The 21612-nt window shown below is 42.9% G+C and overlaps 1 protein-coding gene across 1 annotated transcript; it reads left to right on the top strand.

Moving 5' to 3' along the window:
* Positions 1-222: 222 nt before the first annotated feature.
* Positions 223-15798, top strand: prpf4 (PRP4 pre-mRNA processing factor 4 homolog (yeast)). The gene is made up of 14 exons (XM_060039046.1): positions 223-394; positions 776-977; positions 2932-3022; positions 3964-4043; positions 6733-6826; positions 6973-7067; positions 8746-8804; positions 9087-9210; positions 9293-9382; positions 11898-12020; positions 12128-12235; positions 13945-14063; positions 14175-14281; positions 15595-15798. Exons 1-14 carry the CDS (start codon positions 223-225, stop codon positions 15679-15681), a joined length of 1551 nt encoding a protein of 516 aa, XP_059895029.1. The 3' UTR covers positions 15682-15798.
* The last annotated feature ends 5814 nt before the right edge of the window (positions 15799-21612 follow it).

Raw genomic sequence — 21612 nt, 5'->3', positions numbered from 1 at the left:
CAGAACTTCTTAAAAAGACTTACATTCTAGGTTGACCCTTTTGACTCTCACTACAGTACTTTCTGTAGTAATGTGATGAGTAGTGCTCTCTAGCGTTGGTCAGTAATGTGGTGAGTTGTTCTCCTCTAGCGTTGGTCAGTAATGTGACGAGTTGTTCTCCTCTAGCGTTGGTCAGTAATGTGACGAGTTGTTCCCCTCTAGCGTTCCTGTTGGCCAGCCGAGATGTCTGACGATGAAGATGCTCCACGCACCGCCAAGCGCACGCGGATCTTCTACGGAAGCCTGGAGGGGCAGGAGAGACAGCGGATGGGCCGAGAGGCTGGAGGCGGGACTAAAGGAGGAAGTGCTGCCATCAAGGCCGGCATCAAGGCTGGAAACATCAACATCTCTTCAGGTGGCGAGCTGTTAGCTGCTAGATAGCCACTATGTTAGTCACTATGTTAGCAACTATGTGTCAGCCACTATGTGTCAACCACTATGTGTGATCATCATGTTGTATATGATGATTGAACCACTTACGAGCTACTACAGATGTTTCTGGTGGCAGAGGTTTGAGACCTCTGCGTTAGACTCTAGCTGTTAGTCGCAATGGTAGGATCAGCAATTTGTAATTGAAGTTTGACGTTTTTCACAAGCCACTCCAAAGCTGCGAGCTACAGGCACATGTAGACCACTGCATTAAAAGCGAGGGGCTAGCTGCTAGCCGTGTATGTTAGCTGTTTCTCTCTGTATGCTAATGATAACAATGTATCTCTTTGATGCTCCCTCTCCCTAGGGGAGTTTCTGGAGATCGAGGACCGCAGTGCCAGCGGGCCGAGTGGGGAGCGGCAGTCCGATGTGTTGGTGGAGTTTGAGCGCCGCCGTCGCGCGCGCCACCTAGCCATCTCCACTGATGACAGCGAGGTCAAAGGTTGCCTGCGGAGGCTTGGCGAGCCAATCACCCTCTTTGGGGAGGGGCCAGCCGACCGCCGGGAGAGGTTAGCTTATTTTGTTTGCATAATCAGTACAAAGGTGTAGAATCCTACCGTCACATGCATCTTTTAATGTTCGCAGATTCTAACTAAACACATATGAACAAATATGTGGCTCTACAACTCCTAAGTGACTGTAGATAACTCAGTCATTGTCAGTCATCAAACATGTCACATGTGACGGTTAAATGTGCGACTTGAAAACATGTAGGTAGTAGCCAAGTTTAACCTGTATCATACAGTCCATGTTAAGTGAGTTAACCTGTATCATATACAGTCTATGTTAAGTGTGTTAACCTGTATTATATACAGTCTGTTAAGTCAGTTTAACCTGTATTATATACAGTCTGTTAAGTCAGTTTAACCTGTCTATATACAATCTGTTAAGTCGGTTTAACCTGTATTATATACAGTCGATGTGCGTTACCCCGGAGTGCCACTGGCCGTGCTGTTTTCTCCTGCTGTAGAGCTAGTGGGATGCACTATTTACTCAGTAGAAAACAGTGGGGCCAGTGGCACTCCAGTGTAACGCACAGACTGTATATAATGCAGTTTTTACTGACTATAACTGTCTCTCTGTACATCTCTATAACTGTCTCTCTGTATATCTCTATAACTGTCTCTCTGTATATCTCTATAACTGTCTCTCTGTATGTCTCTATAACTGTCTCTCTGTATATCTCTATAACTGTCTCTCTGTATATCTCTATAACTGTCTCTCTGTATATCTCTATAACTGTCTCTCTGTATATCTCTAACTGTCTCTCTGTATATCTCTAACTGTCTCTGTATGTCTATAACTGTCTCTCTGTACGTCTCTGTAACTGTCTCTGTACGTCTCTATAACTGTCTCTCTGTACATCTCTATAACTGTCTCTCTGTATATCTCTATAACTGTCTCTCTGTATATCTCTATAACTGTCTCTCTGTATATCTCTATAACTGTCTCTGTATGTCTCTATAACTGTCTCTCTGTATATCTCTATAACTGTCTCTCTGTATGTCTCTATTACTGTCTCTCTGTATGTCTCTATAACTGTCTCTCTGTATGTCTCTATAACTGTCTCTCTGTATGTCTCTATAACTGTCTCTCTGTATGTCTATAACTGTCTCTGTATGTCTCTATAACTGTCTCTCTGTATGTCTCTATAACTGTCTCTGTATGTCTCTATAACTGTCTCTCTGTATGTCTCTATAACTGTCTCTCTGTATGTCTCTATAACTGTCTCTCTGTATGTCTCTATAACTGTCTCTCTGTATATCTCTATAACTGTCTCTCTGTATGTCTCTATTACTGTCTCTGTATGTCTCTATAACTGTCTCTCTGTATGTCTCTATAACTGTCTCTCTGTATGTCTCTATAACTGTCTCTCTGTATGTCTCTATAACTGTCTCTGTATGTCTCTATAACTGTCTCTCTGTATGTCTCTATAACTGTCTCTCTGTATGTCTCTATAACTGTCTCTCTGTATGTCTCTATAACTGTCTCTCTGTATGTCTCTATAACTGTCTCTCTGTATGTCTCTATAACTGTCTCTCTGTATATCTCTATAACTGTCTCTCTGTATGTTTCTATATCTGTCTCTCTGTATGTCTCTATTACTGTCTCTCTGTATATCTCTATAACTGTCTCTCTGTATGTTTCTATAACTGTCTCTCTGTATATCTCTATAACTGTCTCTCTGTATGTCTCTATAACTGTCTCTCTGTATGTCTCTATAACTGTCTCTATAACTGTCTCTCTGTATGTCTCTATAACTGTCTCTATAACTGTCTCTCTGTATATCTCTATAACTTTCTCTCTGTATATCTCTATAACTGTATCTCTGTATGTCTCTATAACTGTCTCTCTGTATGTCTCTATAACTGTCTCTCTGTATGTCTCTATAACTGTCTCTCTGTATGTCTCTATAACTGTCTCTCTGTAAATCTCTATAACTGTCTCTCTGTATGTTTCTAGGCTGAGGGCTGTTCTTTCAGTTGTCGGGGGCGACGCCCTCAGCAAGTCCAAAAAGGATGCGGAGAGCTCTCGACCACGCCCCCAAGATGAGGTGTGTGTGTGTGTGTGTGTGTGTGTGTGTTACATTTTTATCTCTGATTTAACTTTTCAGGTAGCCTAGAGCAACATTTGAGTGCTCTAATTCTACTTTCCTCATGCAGTCACAGGGCTGCAATTATGCACAACAAAATGCAAGAATTAGATCCCCCTTCCAACACCATGGATCATGCCCACTGCCGGGACAAAAACGTATCAGTGAACTTACATATTTAATTGAAAATAATATCTAAATGATGTCATCTATTGTCTCACCAACGTGCGCGCTGACAGTGGGGCCTCCATTTTGGATTTGACCGTTTCACCTCACCATAGACTGTTGAGGTTAGAGCGCTTTACTTGGCTTAAAATACTTGGTATTCTATACACAGTGGTTCAGTGGAACTGTTGTCCGAGCGAGACACGTTGTGCAATGGTGTTCCTGACTATTGAATCGTGGACTTTGACTGCTTCAATCCGACACGTCATTGGAAAAGTATATCGTTTTTCTTTAAGCACTGCGTATTCGGTTAAAAGATGTCGTTCGAGATGCGATGGTTTCATGGATTCATTTCTGAGAACATCATCACATACTACCTGTGCTTGGTTCAATGTCACAGCTTTTTACAGATCTGCTTGAATTATTCTTCTCTTGTCCGCACTCATAATTTTAGCGCTTATATCTTGCCGTCAGTTTAACCTGTAATTGTGGAGGTTGCCGCGCGCTACAACCCGCATAAGAAGCAGACTGACATTGAAACAAAAATATTACTGGAAAGGCAGAACTTATTTTAAAGCCTATTTCGATGATCGCATGGTTAATGTATTTCCATTCGTACTAGTACTGTGATATTATGTTGTTGTTTTTTCTGAAATTCCTCTGCGTACCACTGATATATATTTTACCATTATAGTGTATATGTTTTTTTAAATGTATCTATAACATTTGTTTTCCAGCGCCAGGAGACTTGGTACCACGAAGGCCCCGCCTCCCTCAAAGAAGCTCGTCTCTGGTTGGCCAAGTTCTCCCTACCCAGGTGCGTCCCAGCTAGCACAGCTTATAAAGGAAGCCCTAAACATGTGACTCTCTCACTCTGGTAGAGTGAAGTGGTTGGATGAGGCTTGTTGCCTTGTACTGCATACTGCGGTGACGGTTTCGGGGCGCCCTGGCGATTTCCCCCACGCCCCCTCCCTTCTCCGTTTGTTTCGTATATTTTAATTGACTAATTAAGGGCGCCACCAGAGGGCGCCCCCAACGCATTTGCCGCCCCCAACGCATTTGCCGCCCTAGGCAGTCGCCTATGCCGAGCGCCGGCCCTGCGAGTAGAAGTACCTTCAAAACAATTTATCAAGTTCTGAAGAATGTTTTCTGTATTTATTTGGAAAGGCCTAAAACCTAGAGTTAGATATAATACATTGCAATTACCCAAAGACAAGGGGGGGACTATCTCTGCCGAACATGGAGCACTATTACAAGTCAGCTCTATTGAGATATTTAATTTATTGGTGCAACCCATTTTACAGCGCTAAATGGAAAAATCGAGATCTGAGTCAATCGGATATTACCCTCCAGACATTACTTGGAGACAGAAACTTATACTCATCTGTTAAAGAAAATCTAAATTGCTGGACAAAAGCACCCTTAAACATCTGGTTTGTGTCGTAAATTAAAATTGGAAAATCATATCAAAATGCTAAGATTGGTTGCACACGATAAAGATTGTAGCCCTGCCCACATGAACGGGAGATATTAAAACTGGTCCTTTTAAAGGCATTACAACATACTGTCTCATTTCGGATGTTGGTGTACTGGTTGACTTAAATTCAAAGACTTAATGATCGGTACCATCTAGAAAAGTAAGACTTCTTCAGATATCTTCAGGTTAGATCTCACTTTAACAGTAATATAAAAACAACAGAAGATTGCAACACGGACCTATTACCATCTTGATTGATGCATATAAATCTAAACTCAACAGAAAACTTATCGCTAGAATTTATTCATGTTTACAGTCACATGACGAAACTTCCATGCTTTATATTAAATCAAAATGGGAGAAAGAATCGAAATGAACCATTTCAGAAGTGGATTGGCTGAACATTTGTGAAACCCATCAGAGCGCTTCGAGCTCAGGCCAGTGGAGGGAATTTGTGTGGAAAAATATGATTCGATTTTTTGTCACTCCGAGAATAAAGCAATTTCAGAGGGGTTTGCCAGAGTATGGGCGCTGCTGGCGGGAGTGTAGAAACATCCAGGCGACCCATTTCCACATATTCTGGGACTGCTCAACTATCTCTACTGGTTGGAAATAGTACGAAAAATGAACATTATAATGGGCTTCGAGACCAAGCATGACTTTCGCACAATATCTCTTGGGAATATCTCGTCCACAATTAATTCTAGCTATAAGTATCTGATTAAAATAATGTTGGCAGCTAGTAAAAAAGCCATTACGAGAAGGTGGCTCAACAAAGAACCCCCGACAAAAGGGGAATGGATTGGCATTGTAGAAGAAATGTATCGCATGGAAAGGCTGACTTTCTCCTTAAACCTATGTATGGACAAATTCACAAATAAATTGAGAAAATGGTCAACTCATTTTGATACAATGGCTCCCAACCACGACAATATCTAAAACTGAAGGAAATCACTGTAGGTTGGATAAGATACAGATGTGGTATAGGTAAAGGTGTACATATAGGATGATGTGTGAATTCATGAAAGTATATGTATGCATGTAAGTAGTGATCGACGGCCGATATTATCGGCCAAATTATAATTATTATTTTTTTATTTGATTATCATGATTTACAGACTTCAATAAATGTTCATTTTTTTTTAAATTGAGACATTGTAACATGTGTTATCAACATTGTATCATTTTTATGATGTTAATTGAGGGAGGCTTAGCCTGGAAATCCAGACCCACATCTAGAGAACTGTAGGATCTGGCAACGAGTAATGAAAATGGCCCAACTCGAGGGGCCGCACCAAGCACGCAGAATACAAGGGGGTACATATCCAGATCAGTGGAGCTAACCAATAGATAAGACTCTTGCCGTATCCGGTCGGTAAAACAGCAACGCTTTTGGCCCGCCTATATTGGTACATCGATGTGATTGATTAATGTTCTGGGCCACGGGAGGCCCAGAATAGACACGAGTATATTGCTCGTTCCCAGAGTGACTCGCTGAGCAAATTCAAATTGTGCTCTCGCGAGAACTCTGGATTTTCAGGGTATTATCGGCTCCAACTATCGGCTCTAAGAAAATCGTTATCGGTTATCGGCTAAGGCTGATGAAAAAATATCGGTATCGGTATGCAGAGATGATTGAATGGAACGATATTTATATTTCAAAATAGCGTATAAAAATTTGTGGCGCTCAGTGTTTCTGTGGCGCTGCGCCTCACATTGGTCTACGTATGGGAAACACTGCTCTCTGTTGGTGACTGTATCTCTACCCCTGGTAGAGCTGTAAAGAGGTTGGCTGAGGCATGTCTCTCTCTGTTGGTGACTGTATCTCTTCCCCTGGTAGAGCTGTAAAGATGTTGACTGAGGCCTGTCTCTCTGTTGGTGACTGTATCTCTACCCCTGGTAGAGCTGTAAAGAGGTTGGCTGAGGCCTGTCTCTCTGTTGGTGACTGTATCTTCCCCTGGTAGAGCTGTAAAGACGTTGGCTGAGGCCTGTCTCTCTCTGTTGGTGACTGTATCTCTTCCCCTGGTAGAGCTGTAAAGAGGTTGGACGAGGCCCGGATCCAGAAGGAAGTATCTGAATCCGCCCGTACCATCCGCCAGCAGGAGCTCCACAAGAACCTGCAGGTACACCCCTTTTGTCAACACTGTTGCCACGACGTCGAAGTTACCATGGGAATACAACATGGTTATCATGACTATGCCGTGGCAACGGTAGCCATAACATCTTGACAACAGCATTTCTTTGTCTCATCCTGGTTTTCTCTTTCTAGAATCTGAACAACTTCTGCTCTCAGATCGGAGACGACCGTCCGATCTCCTACTGTCAGTTCAGCCCTGACTCCAAGATGCTGGCCACGGGCTCCTGGTACCACTTATAACACCAGTTATAATAATGACAATAATACATAATTCAATGTCATAATATGTATCTATCAAGATCTGCTGCTGTCAGTCTTGAGGCCAACATGCTTGCTACGGCGTCCTTTGCTGCCGTTGCACATTTAAAAATAAGCTAGCCCAAAATATTCGAACATCACATCATTACTGTAGTTTAGTACACTGACATAATTTGAGATTTTGTTAATTACCAAAGGAAACTTTAAAATCTACTTGTGTCGCCTCGTTGGTTTTATCCATGGTTTTTCGTGCAACACCAACCCAGTGAGGCCCCAGACCAGTGATCCACTAAGGCCCCAGACCAGTGATCCACTAAGGCCCCAGACCAGTGATCCACTAAGGCCCCAGACCAGTGATCCACTAAGGCCCCAGACCAGTGATCCACTAAGGCCCCAGACCAGTGATCCACTAAGGCCCCAGACCAGTGATCCACTAAGGCCCCAGACCAGTGATCCACTAAGGCCCCAGACCAGTGAACCACTAAGGCCTCAGACCAGTGATCCACTAAGGCCTCAGACCAGTGATCCACTAAGGCCCCAGACCAGTGATCCACTAAGGCCCCAGACCAGTGATCCACTAAGGCCCCAGACCAGTGATCCACTAAGGCCCCAGACCAGTGATCCACTAAGGCCCCAGACCAGTGATCCACTAAGGCCCCAGACCAGTGATCCACTAAGGCCCCAGACCAGTGATCCACTAAGGCCCCAGACCAGTGATCCACTAAGGCCCCAGACCAGTGATCCACTAAGGCCCCAGACCAGTGATCCACTAAGGCCCCAGACCAGTGATCCACTAAGGCCCCAGACCAGTGAACCACTAAGGCCCCAGACCAGTGAACCACTAAGGCCCCAGACCAGTGAACCACTAAGGCCTCAGACCAGTGATCCACTAAGGCCCCAGACCAGTGATCCACTAAGGCCCCAGACCAGTGATCCACTAAGGCCCCAGACCAGTGATCCACTAAGGCCCCAGACCAGTGATCCACTAAGGCCCCAGACCAGTGATCCACTAAGGCCCCAGACCAGTGATCCACTAAGGCCCCAGACCAGTGATCCACTAAGGCCCCAGACCAGTGATCCACTAAGGCCCCAGACCAGTGATCCACTAAGGCCCCAGACCAGTGATCCACTAAGGCCCCAGACCAGTGATCCACTAAGGCCCCAGACCAGTGATCCACTAAGGCCCCAGACCAGTGATCCACTAAGGCCCCAGACCAGTGATCCACTAAGGCCCCAGACCAGTGATCCACTAAGGCCCCAGACCAGTGATCCACTAAGGCCCCAGACCAGTGATCCACTAAGGCCCCAGACCAGTGATCCACTAAGGCCCCAGACCAGTGATCCACTAAGGCCCCAGACCAGTGATCCACTAAGGCCCCAGACCAGTGATCCACTAAGGCCCCAGACCAGTGATCCACGGGCACAATTTCTTTTTCAAATCACAAATTTATAAAAATGTACACAAAGTAATGGGTTAATTTATTCTTTCACTAAACAAAAGTGTTAAATTGTCATCCCTAAATATATATAATGTATATGATTAATGTATGCAATGTAATGTTCATATTGTAAATTCCTATGGTCTATAATATGGTGTATATCATATAGGGTGATATAATGTGTATGTCGGTGTCCATCTGTTTGCAGGAGCGGTCTTTGTAAGCTGTGGTCAGTGCCCGACAGCCAGCTGGTCCGGACCCTCAGAGGTGAGCTAACTGTTCATATGGATATCTCCTCGGACGCCACGGAAACTAAGGCCCAATCCCATTTCTACCCCTTACCCCTTCAAAACAAGGGGGAGGGGGAAGGGGAAGGGGTAGAAATGGGATTGGGCCTAACATTGCCCACATATCTGCATCTCGATGATTCTGCCCTCTGTTTGCAGAATCATCTAGATGCAGTTCTTGTACAAGCTGCTTGGGGCTGGTCTAGACGGAGGGTCACGGGTCAGGGTCGGTCAGTGATCAGTGTGCTCCTCTCCCTCTCAGGTCACAACACCAGTGTGGGGGCGGTGGTGTTCAGGCCCGGCTCCACCCTCTCACTGGAGCCGTCCGACGTTAACCTGGCGTCCTGCTCCACCGACGGGGTCGTGAAGCTCTGGAACCTCCAGAGGTCAGGCCGGAACAGGATGTGATGTCACACCTTTTGAACCATTCGACTCACAAACTAACTAACCCTTTTCCTGTTGCCATAGTGACGAGCCAGTGGCCGACATCGAGGGTCACATGTCGCGAGTCTCCCGACTCGCCTGGCACCCTTCTGGAAGGTTCCTGGGAACCGCCTGGTATGTATTATATCATATTATACATTGCGTCATATTTAATGAAATATAACATAAGATATGTGGTGCGAATTGTGTTCAGCTCCAAAAATAATATTGGGTGGGGGGGGGGTCTACGTCTCATCAAAGACATCAACGAGGACTAGCCAATGAGAGGCAGTGGAGGGCGGGTCTTCTCTTCTGTCTGGTTTGCTCTTGTTTACTGCTCGCTCCACTTCCGGCCAGCGTGGAGAACAGACTCACTGTAAGAAAGCTGTTTCATTGAAGTCATTCTGTGTGTGTTAAAGGGGTAGTTCGGAATTTTGGACATAGGGCCTGATTCCCAAGTGAGCATTGGTATTCTATATCACTGGAGACAGTTTTCAACACATTTCATACAGTCCTTCTAGTTGCAGAGTTCGCTCGTGCTAGGCTAGCGCACGTCAACGGGCAATGCTAGCCTGCTATTAAAAACAGTCTTACCCACTCCACAGTACACCCGAGGTAAATCAATTATAACGACAGACTATAAATCTAAATGTCTGTTTATAGAATAATGTTAGAAATAAAACCAACCTTGCATTGCATTGCATTTTGAGGGAATTGCGGGGTCTCAGCAGCAGTGTTTATATTCCTGTACGTAGGCTACGGCAGCGGCGGACTGATACCTAGGTTACCTGCCGCTGTCATTGCTACAAACGCAGAGTACAGTGAACAAAGGAATTCTATAAGCCTATTCAATTAACAAGATATGCCCACGTTTGGAGGAGTTAGCGATGCATCTGCTTTTGAAGACGATTATGAGGAATTTGTTGTATCCAACGAACCGTACATGTACGAGCCGGTGTTTTGATGTCCAAGCCAGCAGCAACAAGCCACAGTTGAGTCCTTTCTGGATCTCGCACTGGAAATTGGTGGAAACTTTGTGGTGCCCATCTGTACTGTTTATTTCTACAATTTCTAAAAGCACACTGAACCATCATGTTGCCTAGTCGTTCAATTGCGCTTCTGTCCCACGCTTCTCTGTTTACGTTCTTCTGTCGTGATTCGGTTACAAACCTAACCAGCGCAGAGTAAAATTCCGCTTCTGCTGAGAAAGTAGTCCCTCGATGATTCATGCGATGCAAGTTTAGTTTTATTTCTAACATTATTCTATCAACACAGACATTTAAATCTATAGTCTGGCGTTATAATTGATTTACCTCGGGTGTACTGTGGAGTGGGTAAGACTGTTTTTAATAGCAGGCTAGCATTGCCCGTTGCCGTGCGCTAGCCTAGCACGAGCAAACTCTGCAACTAGAAGGACTGAATGAAATGTGTTGAAAACTGTCTCCAGTGATATAGAATACCAATGCTCACTTGGGAATCAGGCCCTATGTCCAAAATTCCGAACTACCCCTTTAAGGTGAGCCTGTCAACACAAAGAGCCAGTGAACTCACTTTTTCATCTGGAATTCAAACACTGATTTTAAAAAATTTGTTTTTGGGTTGAGAGTTTTAGGAAAGATAAATCACTGATTGAATAAATCGCTGCTCAGCACACACTGTTGCGTTATACAATAAGCTTCCGAAAAGATCAACTTCCTCCTGGACGCCGCAGTCCTGCGCTGCCCAGACAGAGCTCCACACATCCACACACGCACACCTTGGTCGAGAGGTCAGAGGTCATGAAAATACCGCAGCCAGTGCTCAGCAGACTGGACGTTCACCAAGGGTTTTCGGTAGAATAACAAGAACGTAACATTTAACCCTTCTTTTTTTTTAATTTGGGGACTTTGATGATAAGATCATATGGGATCGTCGAAAAAAACATAAATCCGCTGTAACTAGCCACCGGCAAACGCCTGCCATCACCCGATAGTGTTCAGTATACACATCCAGAGCATCAAAGTCCGGTCCCAGCGCGACCCGCACTGCACTAACTACGACTCCTGTAACTCCGTAACGGTTCCCACGCTAACCAGGTGAAGCAAAGCTCACCTCAGCACATTTGTAGGGATCCACAAACCTACCTTTTAGTTTGTGTCGTTTGTATCTCGTGATTGTTGTAAATAGGTATTACAGTGTACTACATTAAAGGCACCTATAACACATGATTATATTCATTATTTGTCCTCTTAAAAATAAAAAAACAGCTGGATTTGATCACGCTCTCCGCTACAAAAGTATACACCACCGAGCAGCCATTATACAACTGGTCCGTGTGATGATAGTAAGACGCATTACTATTGTGGGAAAATTTTGGCTGGTGTTTGTTTGAGACTCCTGGATCCCTTTTTTTTTTTTAAACAACGTTGTATCCTTTCTCTGACCAGACATACAGCGGCCGACGATAACAGTTAGATGAACCCACTGCACTTCTACTCATACAACTCTTCGTACCCACAGTTCTGTGTAGACATGTTCTTTTGAATGTGAATACATTCAAAAGTCATTCTGGGACCTGAAAAAGGTCTTGAGGTTGAACTTGTTGAAGCATAAACCCTGTACCAATGAGCCGCACCCGAGGCCTTCTTTCAAAACTCTCTCTCTCTGGTAGCTATGACAACTCGTGGCGTCTGTGGGACCTGGAGCTCCGGGAGGAGATCCTGCACCAGGAAGGTCACAGTAAAGGAGTCCACGACCTCCACTTCCACCCAGACGGATCTCTGGCCCTCACTGGGTAACCAAACCAACACACGCCCTCAGACACACACACCACACACGCCCTTCAGCTAAAGACTGTCATATTCTTAACCTATTTAACATTGAGGTGTTTTGTTCTGGCAGCGGACTGGACGCCTTCGGACGGCTGTGGGACCTCCGCACTGGGCGCTGCATCATGTTCCTGGAAGGACATCTGAAGGAGATCTACAGCGTCTGCTTCTCTCCTAACGGGTAATCTGCTTGTTCTGGGTCCTCTTTATTCTTATTCCGACCACTCTCTGGAGCTATCTACTCCAGAGGACCTCCTCCTTGGGGAATGTGGACATTCTTGGGGTCATCAGCTCAAAAATGTACATCAGAATGTCATCATGTTGTTTTGTCACTTACTCTTGTTAATCTACTATCCAGCATTTCGTAACTAACTCGATTCAAACCTGTCTTTGCTCTACTTCACTTTATTCATCAGTCATTAAATATTGACCCAGGTACTCATCAGATGTGCTATGGTCAGTGGTGTGCACGGTCACACTCCAGTTCACAATTTAGAATTTTTAAATAGGTTCACAGTTCCAATAAATGAACTGTTTTTATTTATTTTTTTATAGTATTTTTCAGTAGAACCTCCAAGAGTTTAACGTGGTAATCCAGACCCACCTCTAGAAAGATGTAGGGTCTGGCAATGAGTAATGAAAATGGCCCAATTCGAGGGACGGCACTAGGGATGTTAACCGATGACTGTTTGACCGATTGTTGACCGTATCAATGTTAACCGATCAATCTTGTCGCTTGTCAGTTAAAAAATTAATTTGGGTCAGTGTGGACTGTGGAGTGTGTGTTGGTTTCACTTCACACAAAAAGATGATCAGATGAGGTGACTTACTGGAAGTTGGACGGACACCGCGTCTCTAGCCCACTGTTTTTATTTCTCCTCAAATCTTAATTATTCCCGCATGCGAGCGGCGAAGAATATGATCGCTAAATTATTATGGACAGTAGACTCAACACTATAAGACTACAGTTAGCCCTCTCATTCCAAGATCTTTTTGTGTGAAGTGAAAAAAATTATCCCTCACACTCAATTTTTCTGTTACCTCAAAACTAAACTCTCTACACATGGTCAACTAAGCATGCCTCGTGTTTCAATTCAAACACAGGTCGTGCCGCAGTTAGAGCCACTGCCTCTCACTCGGAGAGTGTGTGTGTGTGAGTCAGAGGCAGAGCGGGAGAGAGATAAGCAGAGTTACCAAATAGCAGGCGGCTGGAACGACTTGAAATGGCTGTTATTTCAAATAGCACATTTTAATCTGATCGGTTAACCGGTTTCAACCGGTTAATGAGGCTCGGTGATCGGTCAAGAATGTTTTACATTTTCGCCAACCCTAGGCAGCACCAAGCATGCATTTGAAAATATCACCTCATGCAATTGGATATCACTATGACCAATCAGAAGAATATACGGGGTGACGTATCCAGAGCCCCATACGCTTGCTGTATCCTGTCGGTAAAACAGCAAAAACGTCACTCTTGCAAAGGAAAGCTTTGAGCACCATCTTCTGTTCCTCTTTTAGATGAAAAGCGAAGTCTAAGCGAAGCCAAAGCCGTTTTTTATTGTAGCGGCCAAAGCCGTTTCAAACAACTTGTGTTCACCGTAGCCATATTGCAATGTTTACTGACTCCTGATTCCGGACTGATTCCTTCGCAGCACTATCGCCATCTGTTTAGCTAAATTCTGGCCCGCCCATATCAGATACGACCATGTGATTGGTTTATGTTCGGATCCAGGGGAATGGGGTATGACACGCTGAGCAAATTCAAATTGTGCTCTCGTGAGAACTCTGAATTTCCAGGGTACAAAGATCCAGTTTCTGTGTCAAACCCTGTTTTCTGTGTAACTTAACCCTACTTCCTGTTTCCATACCCTTTGTCCTGTCTCTTACCAGTTGGCATGCGGCTACAGGAAGTGGTGATCACACCTGCAAAGTGTGGGACCTGCGCACCCGGAAGTGCATCTACACAATCGCCGCCCACCAGAACCTACTGTCCTCTGTTCGATTCCAGCGTCAGTATTGCTGTAGTATTATATTAGTGCTGTAGTATTATAGTATCAAGTGGAACTGTAGTATTTGGTGCTCTCGGCAACAGTAATGGACTCCCTCCCTACTTCCTCTAGCCACCGACGGTCACTTCCTGTTGACGGGCGCCTATGACAACACAGCAAAGGCCTGGAGTCATCCTGGTTGGTCGCCTATGAAGACCCTGGCAGGACACGAGGGAAAGGTAGGCCATGCCCTTTTATATACCCTATAACGGTAGGCTAGACGAGGCTCTAGCTATGCTATAATCGGAAACAACCTGCATATGGTAGTTATTTAATTTAAAACAAAGTACCTGTTTCTGATCAATGTCGTCTTTTCGGTAACCAATATAATTCCATACAACTGAAGTTGTTCTACGACTAGCGGGGGCTGTCTACGACTGCTTTGGTTGTCTGATCCTTAACTGATCAACATGATCAGTGATTGGTGGTTCACTGTGCATGCAGAGCCTGCATGTCACTGCCTAGCAACAAACTGTGTATACAAGAACCCTCAAATCTGAGTAAATTATGTTATACATATATATATATATATTATTTATTACACGGGTCTTCTCAATGCCGTGAAATGCTCCGTTCACTTGCATGGGCCCTGCACTACTTCCGGCGGTGAATTATATTTGATAATTCACCGTTGCTAAGTATAATTGACCGCTGACAAGGAAACAAAGGACTTTTTGCCTCTAATGACGTCTTTGGTAGCACTCCGCAAGTAGTCCGGTAACTTGTCAACCCCAGCGTCTTTGGTTGCTAAGCGACGTCAACGTCTTTGGCGGACTATTTCTCTGCTTATCAACACTACGAATGCTGGTAACAAATTAATTGTAAAAAGACACACCAAGTGAAGTTATTTTTTAGTTTTGGCAAGTAGCCGTGTAATAAGCGGGATAATGTATAGAACGCCGCCGGTCATTATCAAAAAATGAGCCCCTTCAGGGCGAAGCAAGACGCCTCCGCTGCACGTTGGTGTCCTGTTCGCCCTGTCGGGGCTTATTTTCCCTATAATTACCTGCGTTCTATACATTATCCCCTACATAAATGTGCAGCTCAGCCCATAGGGGTGATGTTAATATTAGGCTCCACCTCTAAAGGATATGCTAATGCTCTGCATCTACAGGGGGTGTTAATACTAGGCTCCCACCTAAAGGTTATGCTAATGTTACGCTCTGCCCTACAGATGATGTTAATACTAGGCTCCAACCTAAAGGTTATGCTAATGCTCTGCCCTACAGGTGATGTTAACAGGTGGTGGTTAGTGAGGTCCCCCCTTCACTTTAGGCGTCTTTGAGTGTTATTAATTATTATTATTCTTCATGTTTAACCTCTGTTTTCCTTTTATTCCTAGTCTGTTTTACATAGTTTTGAATGATGACTATATGCTCTGTAAGGTGACCTTGGGTGTCTTGAAAGGCGCCTCTAAATTAAATGTATTATTATTATTATTATTAATACTAGGCTCCACCCCTAAAGGTTATGCTAATGCTCTGCCCTACAGGTGATGGGCGTGGACATTTCCCCTGATGGTGGGCTGATCGCAACCTGTTCCTACGACCGGACCTTTAAACTCTGGCTCTCAGAGTAACACATTTCACACTCACTTATCATTACTACAGATTAAAAAAAAAAGTTTTTACATTTTTCTTTCAATGTATCATTTTATTTTTCTCCTTTTTTACAAATAAAGAAATACAAACTTAAATTGGAAATGTCTATTTACTTAATAATGAAACATTATTGTATATGTTTAGGTAGGGATAAGATAGGGTTGTGATAGGAAAAGGGAAAGGTAGGATAAAGCTGGGGCTAGGGTAAGATATGGGTAGGGTAAGATAGGGGTATTGTAGGGTTACGTTATATAATGGTTAGATAGGGGTATGGTAGGGTAAGATAGGGGTATTGTAGGGTTACGTTATATAATGGTTAGATAGGGGTATGGTAGGGTAAGATAGGGGTATTGTAGGGTTACGTTATATAATGGTTAGATAGGGGTATGGTAGGGTAAGATAGGGGTATTGTAGGGTTACGTTATATAATGGTTAGATAGGGGTATGGTAGGGTAAGATAGGGGTATTGTAGGGTTACGTTATATAATGGTTAGATAGGGGTATGGTAGGGTAAGATAGGGGTATTGTAGGGTTACGTTATATAATGGTTAGATAGGGGTATGGTAGGGTAAGATAAGGGAATTGTTGGGTAGGGGAAAGGTAGGATACGTCTATGGTAGGGGCGTGGCAGGGGTCTTATTAGGTTAGGATTGGGTATGGTCGAGGTAGCCCATAAGGTAAGATTGTGGTTTGGGGGGGTCATGAACCGCTTAAAGCTCCACAATCAGCGATTTATCGAGATAAACTTAAAATAGCTCTGTGCACTACCTAACAATTCCAGATTAACCATTTTTCTCTCGCTAGCACATTTATGCGCACAAATTATTATTGTGAGCTCTATACCTGCAAATGCGCACAGTATTTCTCTGCACACCAACACTGTTTTTGCTCTCGTGCTCGTACTGTGTTTTCCCGCTCGCTCTGATCTTTGTCTGCTTTCGCGGTGGTTTTCTTTGTGGACTCAGTGGGCGGAGTGGTCACATGAATGGAACCACCTGCCTCGTGTCTACCAGACATAAGTATGCATAGTGTTATGGGTTAAAAACAATACATTTAGCAAATGGCATAAAAAGAAATTCAAAAGACATTGGGACTATAATACCGTTCATTGTTGAAGTAAAATATGTAAGAAAACAGTCGTGTATTCTTTATTTTTCTTGTTTCATTTTAGTGGGATAGCCAAACATGTCACTAGATAGCATTGCCTTGGAGAACTCAAAGTTCTTTAAAGGCAGGCAGCACTCCAGTAATGATGCCAAGGTCAGATATTTTTTCGGACTCGGATCTTCGGAACTCGTTCATTCAAATGAACAAATCTTTGAGTCGGATTGTTCATCAGGGATCAACAATCCACTTACATATAGGGATTGTGTGTACTGGTTCATATAACGGATGTGTGTCAGTAGTCTAATGCGCTTGCACATACACTGGGTGATATTTACGTTAACCGTGAATACGTATGGGGCTTCGTTAAAAGGTGTTTTTCAACACACAAGTAGTCAAACAGTACACGATACAGCCAAGATTTTCATAATCAATCTCCATAATTAGTTTTATTTTGCCACATGAAGAAACAATCTGTCTAAGGATCTACTTTAGTATCCAAATGCAACCATCACATAGAAAAAGGGTCTCAAAGTGATGTTCTTGGGCAAAACCAAAACCAAAATGAACAATCCACTCCTAGATAGCCTGCTGTCCGTAAGTACCGGATCATAGAAGAACTGAACATGTGTAAATCCAAGAAAGAAATAAGGAAATGGAACGATCCACTCGCAGAAAGGAATTGTATGGACCGGATCACAGATTTGTTCAAAAAGAACGATTATTTATTATTTCTACCCCAGCATAAGGTGTGACATTCCTGAGCTGTCCTGCTTCCCTGTTCCTGCTGGCCTCTGTTCTCCTTCCAGGGAAGCTGATTGCCTGGCCCCTCCCACCTCATTGAGGGGTTGCGCTCACCTTCCGGAAGCCTTCATAAGATGGAGGGATCCAACATGGCCGCTCCCTCCCACCTGAAAGGCAGGTGCGGGCCTTCCACCCACCGGAGTTTTGTCTGGGGTTTTGGTTCTGTTCCTTTAGCATTCGTTGCTTACTCTTAGTTAAACTTAACATTTCCCTCAAACAACAGACTACACTACTGATAGCTGATTTGTTGTTTTCAGTGGTTTAAACTGAGTTATTAGAAACATTTATCTGACATTTATCTGTCTCTGTGTGGACCTCCCTTCTCTGTTGTGCTCTTTAACGAGCTGGGCGCAACAGAGAATTAGCTGCCTTAAATGGTGTGGACAGTAGGGTACAGCAAACATATAGAGGAAGCCTGCGATGAGCCCCCCTCGGGTCACATGGTAGAAAACATACCTTGATGTGTAAATCTGTGCGCACAGATTTACTGCTGTGTTTGTTCTACATAGCAGGGATCCTCCATGTAGCATTCTGACGCCTTCAGTAGGCCTATGAATGACTAAATGTAGGGGTTATCATCTACACAGTATGAATGACTGAATGTAGGGGTTATCATCTACACAGTATGAATGACTGAATGTAGGGGTTATACAGTATGAATGACTGAATGTAGGGGTTATCATCTATACAGTATGAATGACTGAATGTAGGGGTTATCATCTATACAGTATGAATGACTGAATGTAGGGGTTATCATCTATACAGTATGAATGACTGAATGTAGGGGTTATCATCTATTCTACACAGTATGAAGGACTGAATGTAGGGGTTATCTTCTATACAGTATGAATGACTGAATGTAGGGGTTATCATCTATACAGTATGAATGACTGAATGTAGGGGTTATCTTCTATACAGTATGAATAACTGAATATAGGGTTATCAACTATACATTATGAATGACTGAATGTAGGGTTTATTATCTATACAGTATGAATCACAAAAAGTAAAGTTGCAGCATGACTTAAAGCAACTCCAATTGCTGATTTACAATCGTGTCCATAAACACCAACGAGAGAATATCGCTGTATATCAAGAATGTTGTAAAATGTACATAATTTTGTTCATTGTATACCAAATATTTTTATTTTTAATCATTGTTTTGAATATATGGTTGTGTTCTTTGAATGATGATGATAATTGAATATTTGTTCAAAATAAACAAATCTCTGACTGATACACTGTTTGCCTCATCTTGAGAGAAGAAATACTGCTTACACAATTCGATTTGACTGTGATTTTGTTGCCAATAGTATGTTTCACATTTTTGTGCATTTGTCGGCATGTCACAAATTAGGTGCATATAGATTCGAAACACGACGAGTAATTTCAGTTCAGGTACTTTGCTTATTATGCTTGCTATTGATGTTTTGAACAAAGTTATATCTCTAGAGCATACAGGGTTCCTACTCCTCTCCCATTCAGTTGCATTGCACAGACTATTTGTTTTGCCCGAGGCTTGGTAAGGCAAGGCAAGGCAAGGCAACTTTATTTATATAGCACTTTTCATACACAAGGCAGACTCAAAGTGCTTCACATATAAACAGTGTCATACAATGAAATAAAATAATAGGCAAGTAAAAGAAAAACATATGCAAAAATAGAAAGTTAAAAAGGCATTTTAGTATTAAAATAGAAAATAAAGGCAAAGTTGTTTAGCAGAAAGCTATAGCAAACATAAAAGTCTTCAGTCTTGTTTTAAAGGTGCTCAGAGTTGGGGCAAGTCTTAAATCCTCTGGGAGTTTATTCCAGCTATTTGTTGCGTAGTAACTAAATCCTGCTTTCCCATGTTTTGTGTTTACTCTGGGGATAATTAACAGATTGGTCTCGGAGCTTCTTAGGGGTCTAAAAGGCTGATGTAGTGGAAGCATATCAGTTAAATATTTTGGGCCTAAACCATGTAGGGATTTATAGGTAAGCAACATGATTTTAAAATCAATTCTCTGACTTACAGGAAGCCAATGTAACGATTTCAGAATTGGTAATATGATCAAATCTTTTGGTCTTTGTTAGAACTCTAGCAGCAGCATTCTGAACAAGCTGAAGCTTCCTCAGAGTTTGTTTTGGGAGACCTGTAAGGAGACCATTGCAGTAATCAAGCTTACTAGTGATAAAGGCATGTACAAGTTTTTGTAAGTCTTCGGTGGGCATGAGCCCTCTAAGTCTTGCTACATTTTTAAGGTGATAATAGGCCGATTTTGTAACTGATTTGATGTGACTGTCAAAATGTAAATCTGAATCCATGATAACCCCTAGATTTCTGGCTTTGATTGAGGTTTTCAGGGACAGAGAGTGAAGGTGTTGGGTTACTTTAAGCCTTTCTGTTTTAGAACCAAATACAATTATCTCTGTTTTTTCCTCATTTAGTTGAAGGAAATTTCGGCAGATCCATTCCTTCACTTGCTCAATGCACTGGCACAGCAGATCTATGGGCCGATAGTCATTTGGTGATAGCGATACATAGATTTGCGTGTCATCAGCATAGCAATGATGGTCAATATTGTTATTTTGCATGATTTGCCCTAGTGGGAGCATGTAGATGTTGAATAAAGAGGGTCCTAAGATCGAACCTTGTGGGACTCCACAGGTCACGTTGGTTGATTCTGATACAAAGTCGCCAATGGAAACAAAGTAGTTCCTATTTTGTAGGTAGGACCTGAACCAATTTAAGACAGTGCCTGAAAGCCCCACCCAGTTTTCTAACCTTTCCAGAAGTAATGTATGGTCTACAGTGTCGAATGCAGCACTGAGGTCAAGTAGCATTAGTATAGAGGTTTTGCCAGAGTCTGTGTTAAGACGGATGTCGTTTACAACTTTAATAAGGGCGGTCTCAGTGCTGTGTAGGGGTCGAAATCCTGATTGGAAGGTGTCATAGCAACCAGTTGATGCCAGGAAGTGATTTAGTTGTGATTTAGAGGACAACTTTCTCAATGATTTTACTTATGAAGGGTAGATTCGATATTGGTCTGTAGTTGTTAATAATAGAGGCATCTAGGCTCCGCTTTTTTAAATGGGGTTTAATAACTGCAGTTTTCAAAGCTTTTGGGAAATTGCCTGACTGGAGAGAGTTGTTAACTATCGGCAATATGTCTACTGCTAGGCAGTCGAAAACATTCTTAAAGAGGTTGGTAGGTATAGTATCAAGGCAACAGGTGGATGGCTTTAGTTGTGTCACAGTTTCCACAAGATTTTGAGAGTCTATAACATTAAAGTATGCCATCCTTGCCACGTAATTTTTGCCTGAACAGGGTGGTAGTCCAACATTTTTGTTTGAAGTGGAGATATTGATGGCGCGTCTGATACCTTCAATTTTATCAATATAAAAAGCTGCAAACTCATTGCATTTCTGCGTGGAATGGAGATCAGGTGGAATTTCTGTTGGAGGGTTGGTCAGTCTGTCAACAGTTGCAAATAGGGTTTTTGCATTATTAGTGTTGGTTTTAATGATATTGGAGAAAAATGTTTCTCTAGCATTTTTTAAGTCTAAATTGTAGGCACGGAGGCTCTCTTTATAGATATCATGGTGAATATGAAGTTTTGTTTTACGCGAGATGCGTTCAACCTTCCTGCATTCCTTTTTCTGTGCTGTTACAGAAGCAGCTTTTCTCCAGGGTGCCTTTTGCTTTCCAGAAATCGTTTTAACCTTATAAGGTGCAATGACATCTATGACAAGATCATTTCTACAAGATCATCAGGAGAACATGGGTTTAGAGGTGGTAGCAAGGAGATGGCCTTTTTAAAAAGTACATTAGAATCTTCATTGATATACCGTTTTTTGACAGTGTTTGATTTTGTCTGTACATCGGGAAAAAAAGATATGTTAAAGAAAACACAAAAGTGGTCAGACAAGGAAGGATCAGTCACAGAGAGATCAGAAACATTGAGGCCCTTTGTGATAACCAGGTCTAGAGTGTGCGCCTTACAATGAGTAGCCTCTTTCA

Source organism: Gadus macrocephalus, chromosome 19, assembly GCF_031168955.1.
Source record: "Gadus macrocephalus chromosome 19, ASM3116895v1".
NCBI lineage: Eukaryota > Metazoa > Chordata > Actinopteri > Gadiformes > Gadidae > Gadus > Gadus macrocephalus.
The sequence above is the reverse complement of the archived record's forward strand: the minus strand, read 5'-3'. Positions and strand labels throughout refer to the sequence as shown.

What these genes read in the sequence shown, in the direction of transcription:
- prpf4 (XM_060039046.1), top strand. Translation starts at nt 223, where the DNA reads ATGTCTGACGATGAAGATGCTCCACGCACCGCCAAGCGCACGCGGATC. An exon ending in AGGTTCCTGGGAACCGCCTG is followed by an intron (nt 9,383 to 11,897) that starts GTATGTATTATA and finishes TCTCTCTGGTAG; the next exon opens with CTATGACAACTCGTGGCGTC. An exon ending in GGATCTCTGGCCCTCACTGG is followed by an intron (nt 12,021 to 12,127) that starts GTAACCAAACCA and finishes TTGTTCTGGCAG; the next exon opens with CGGACTGGACGCCTTCGGAC.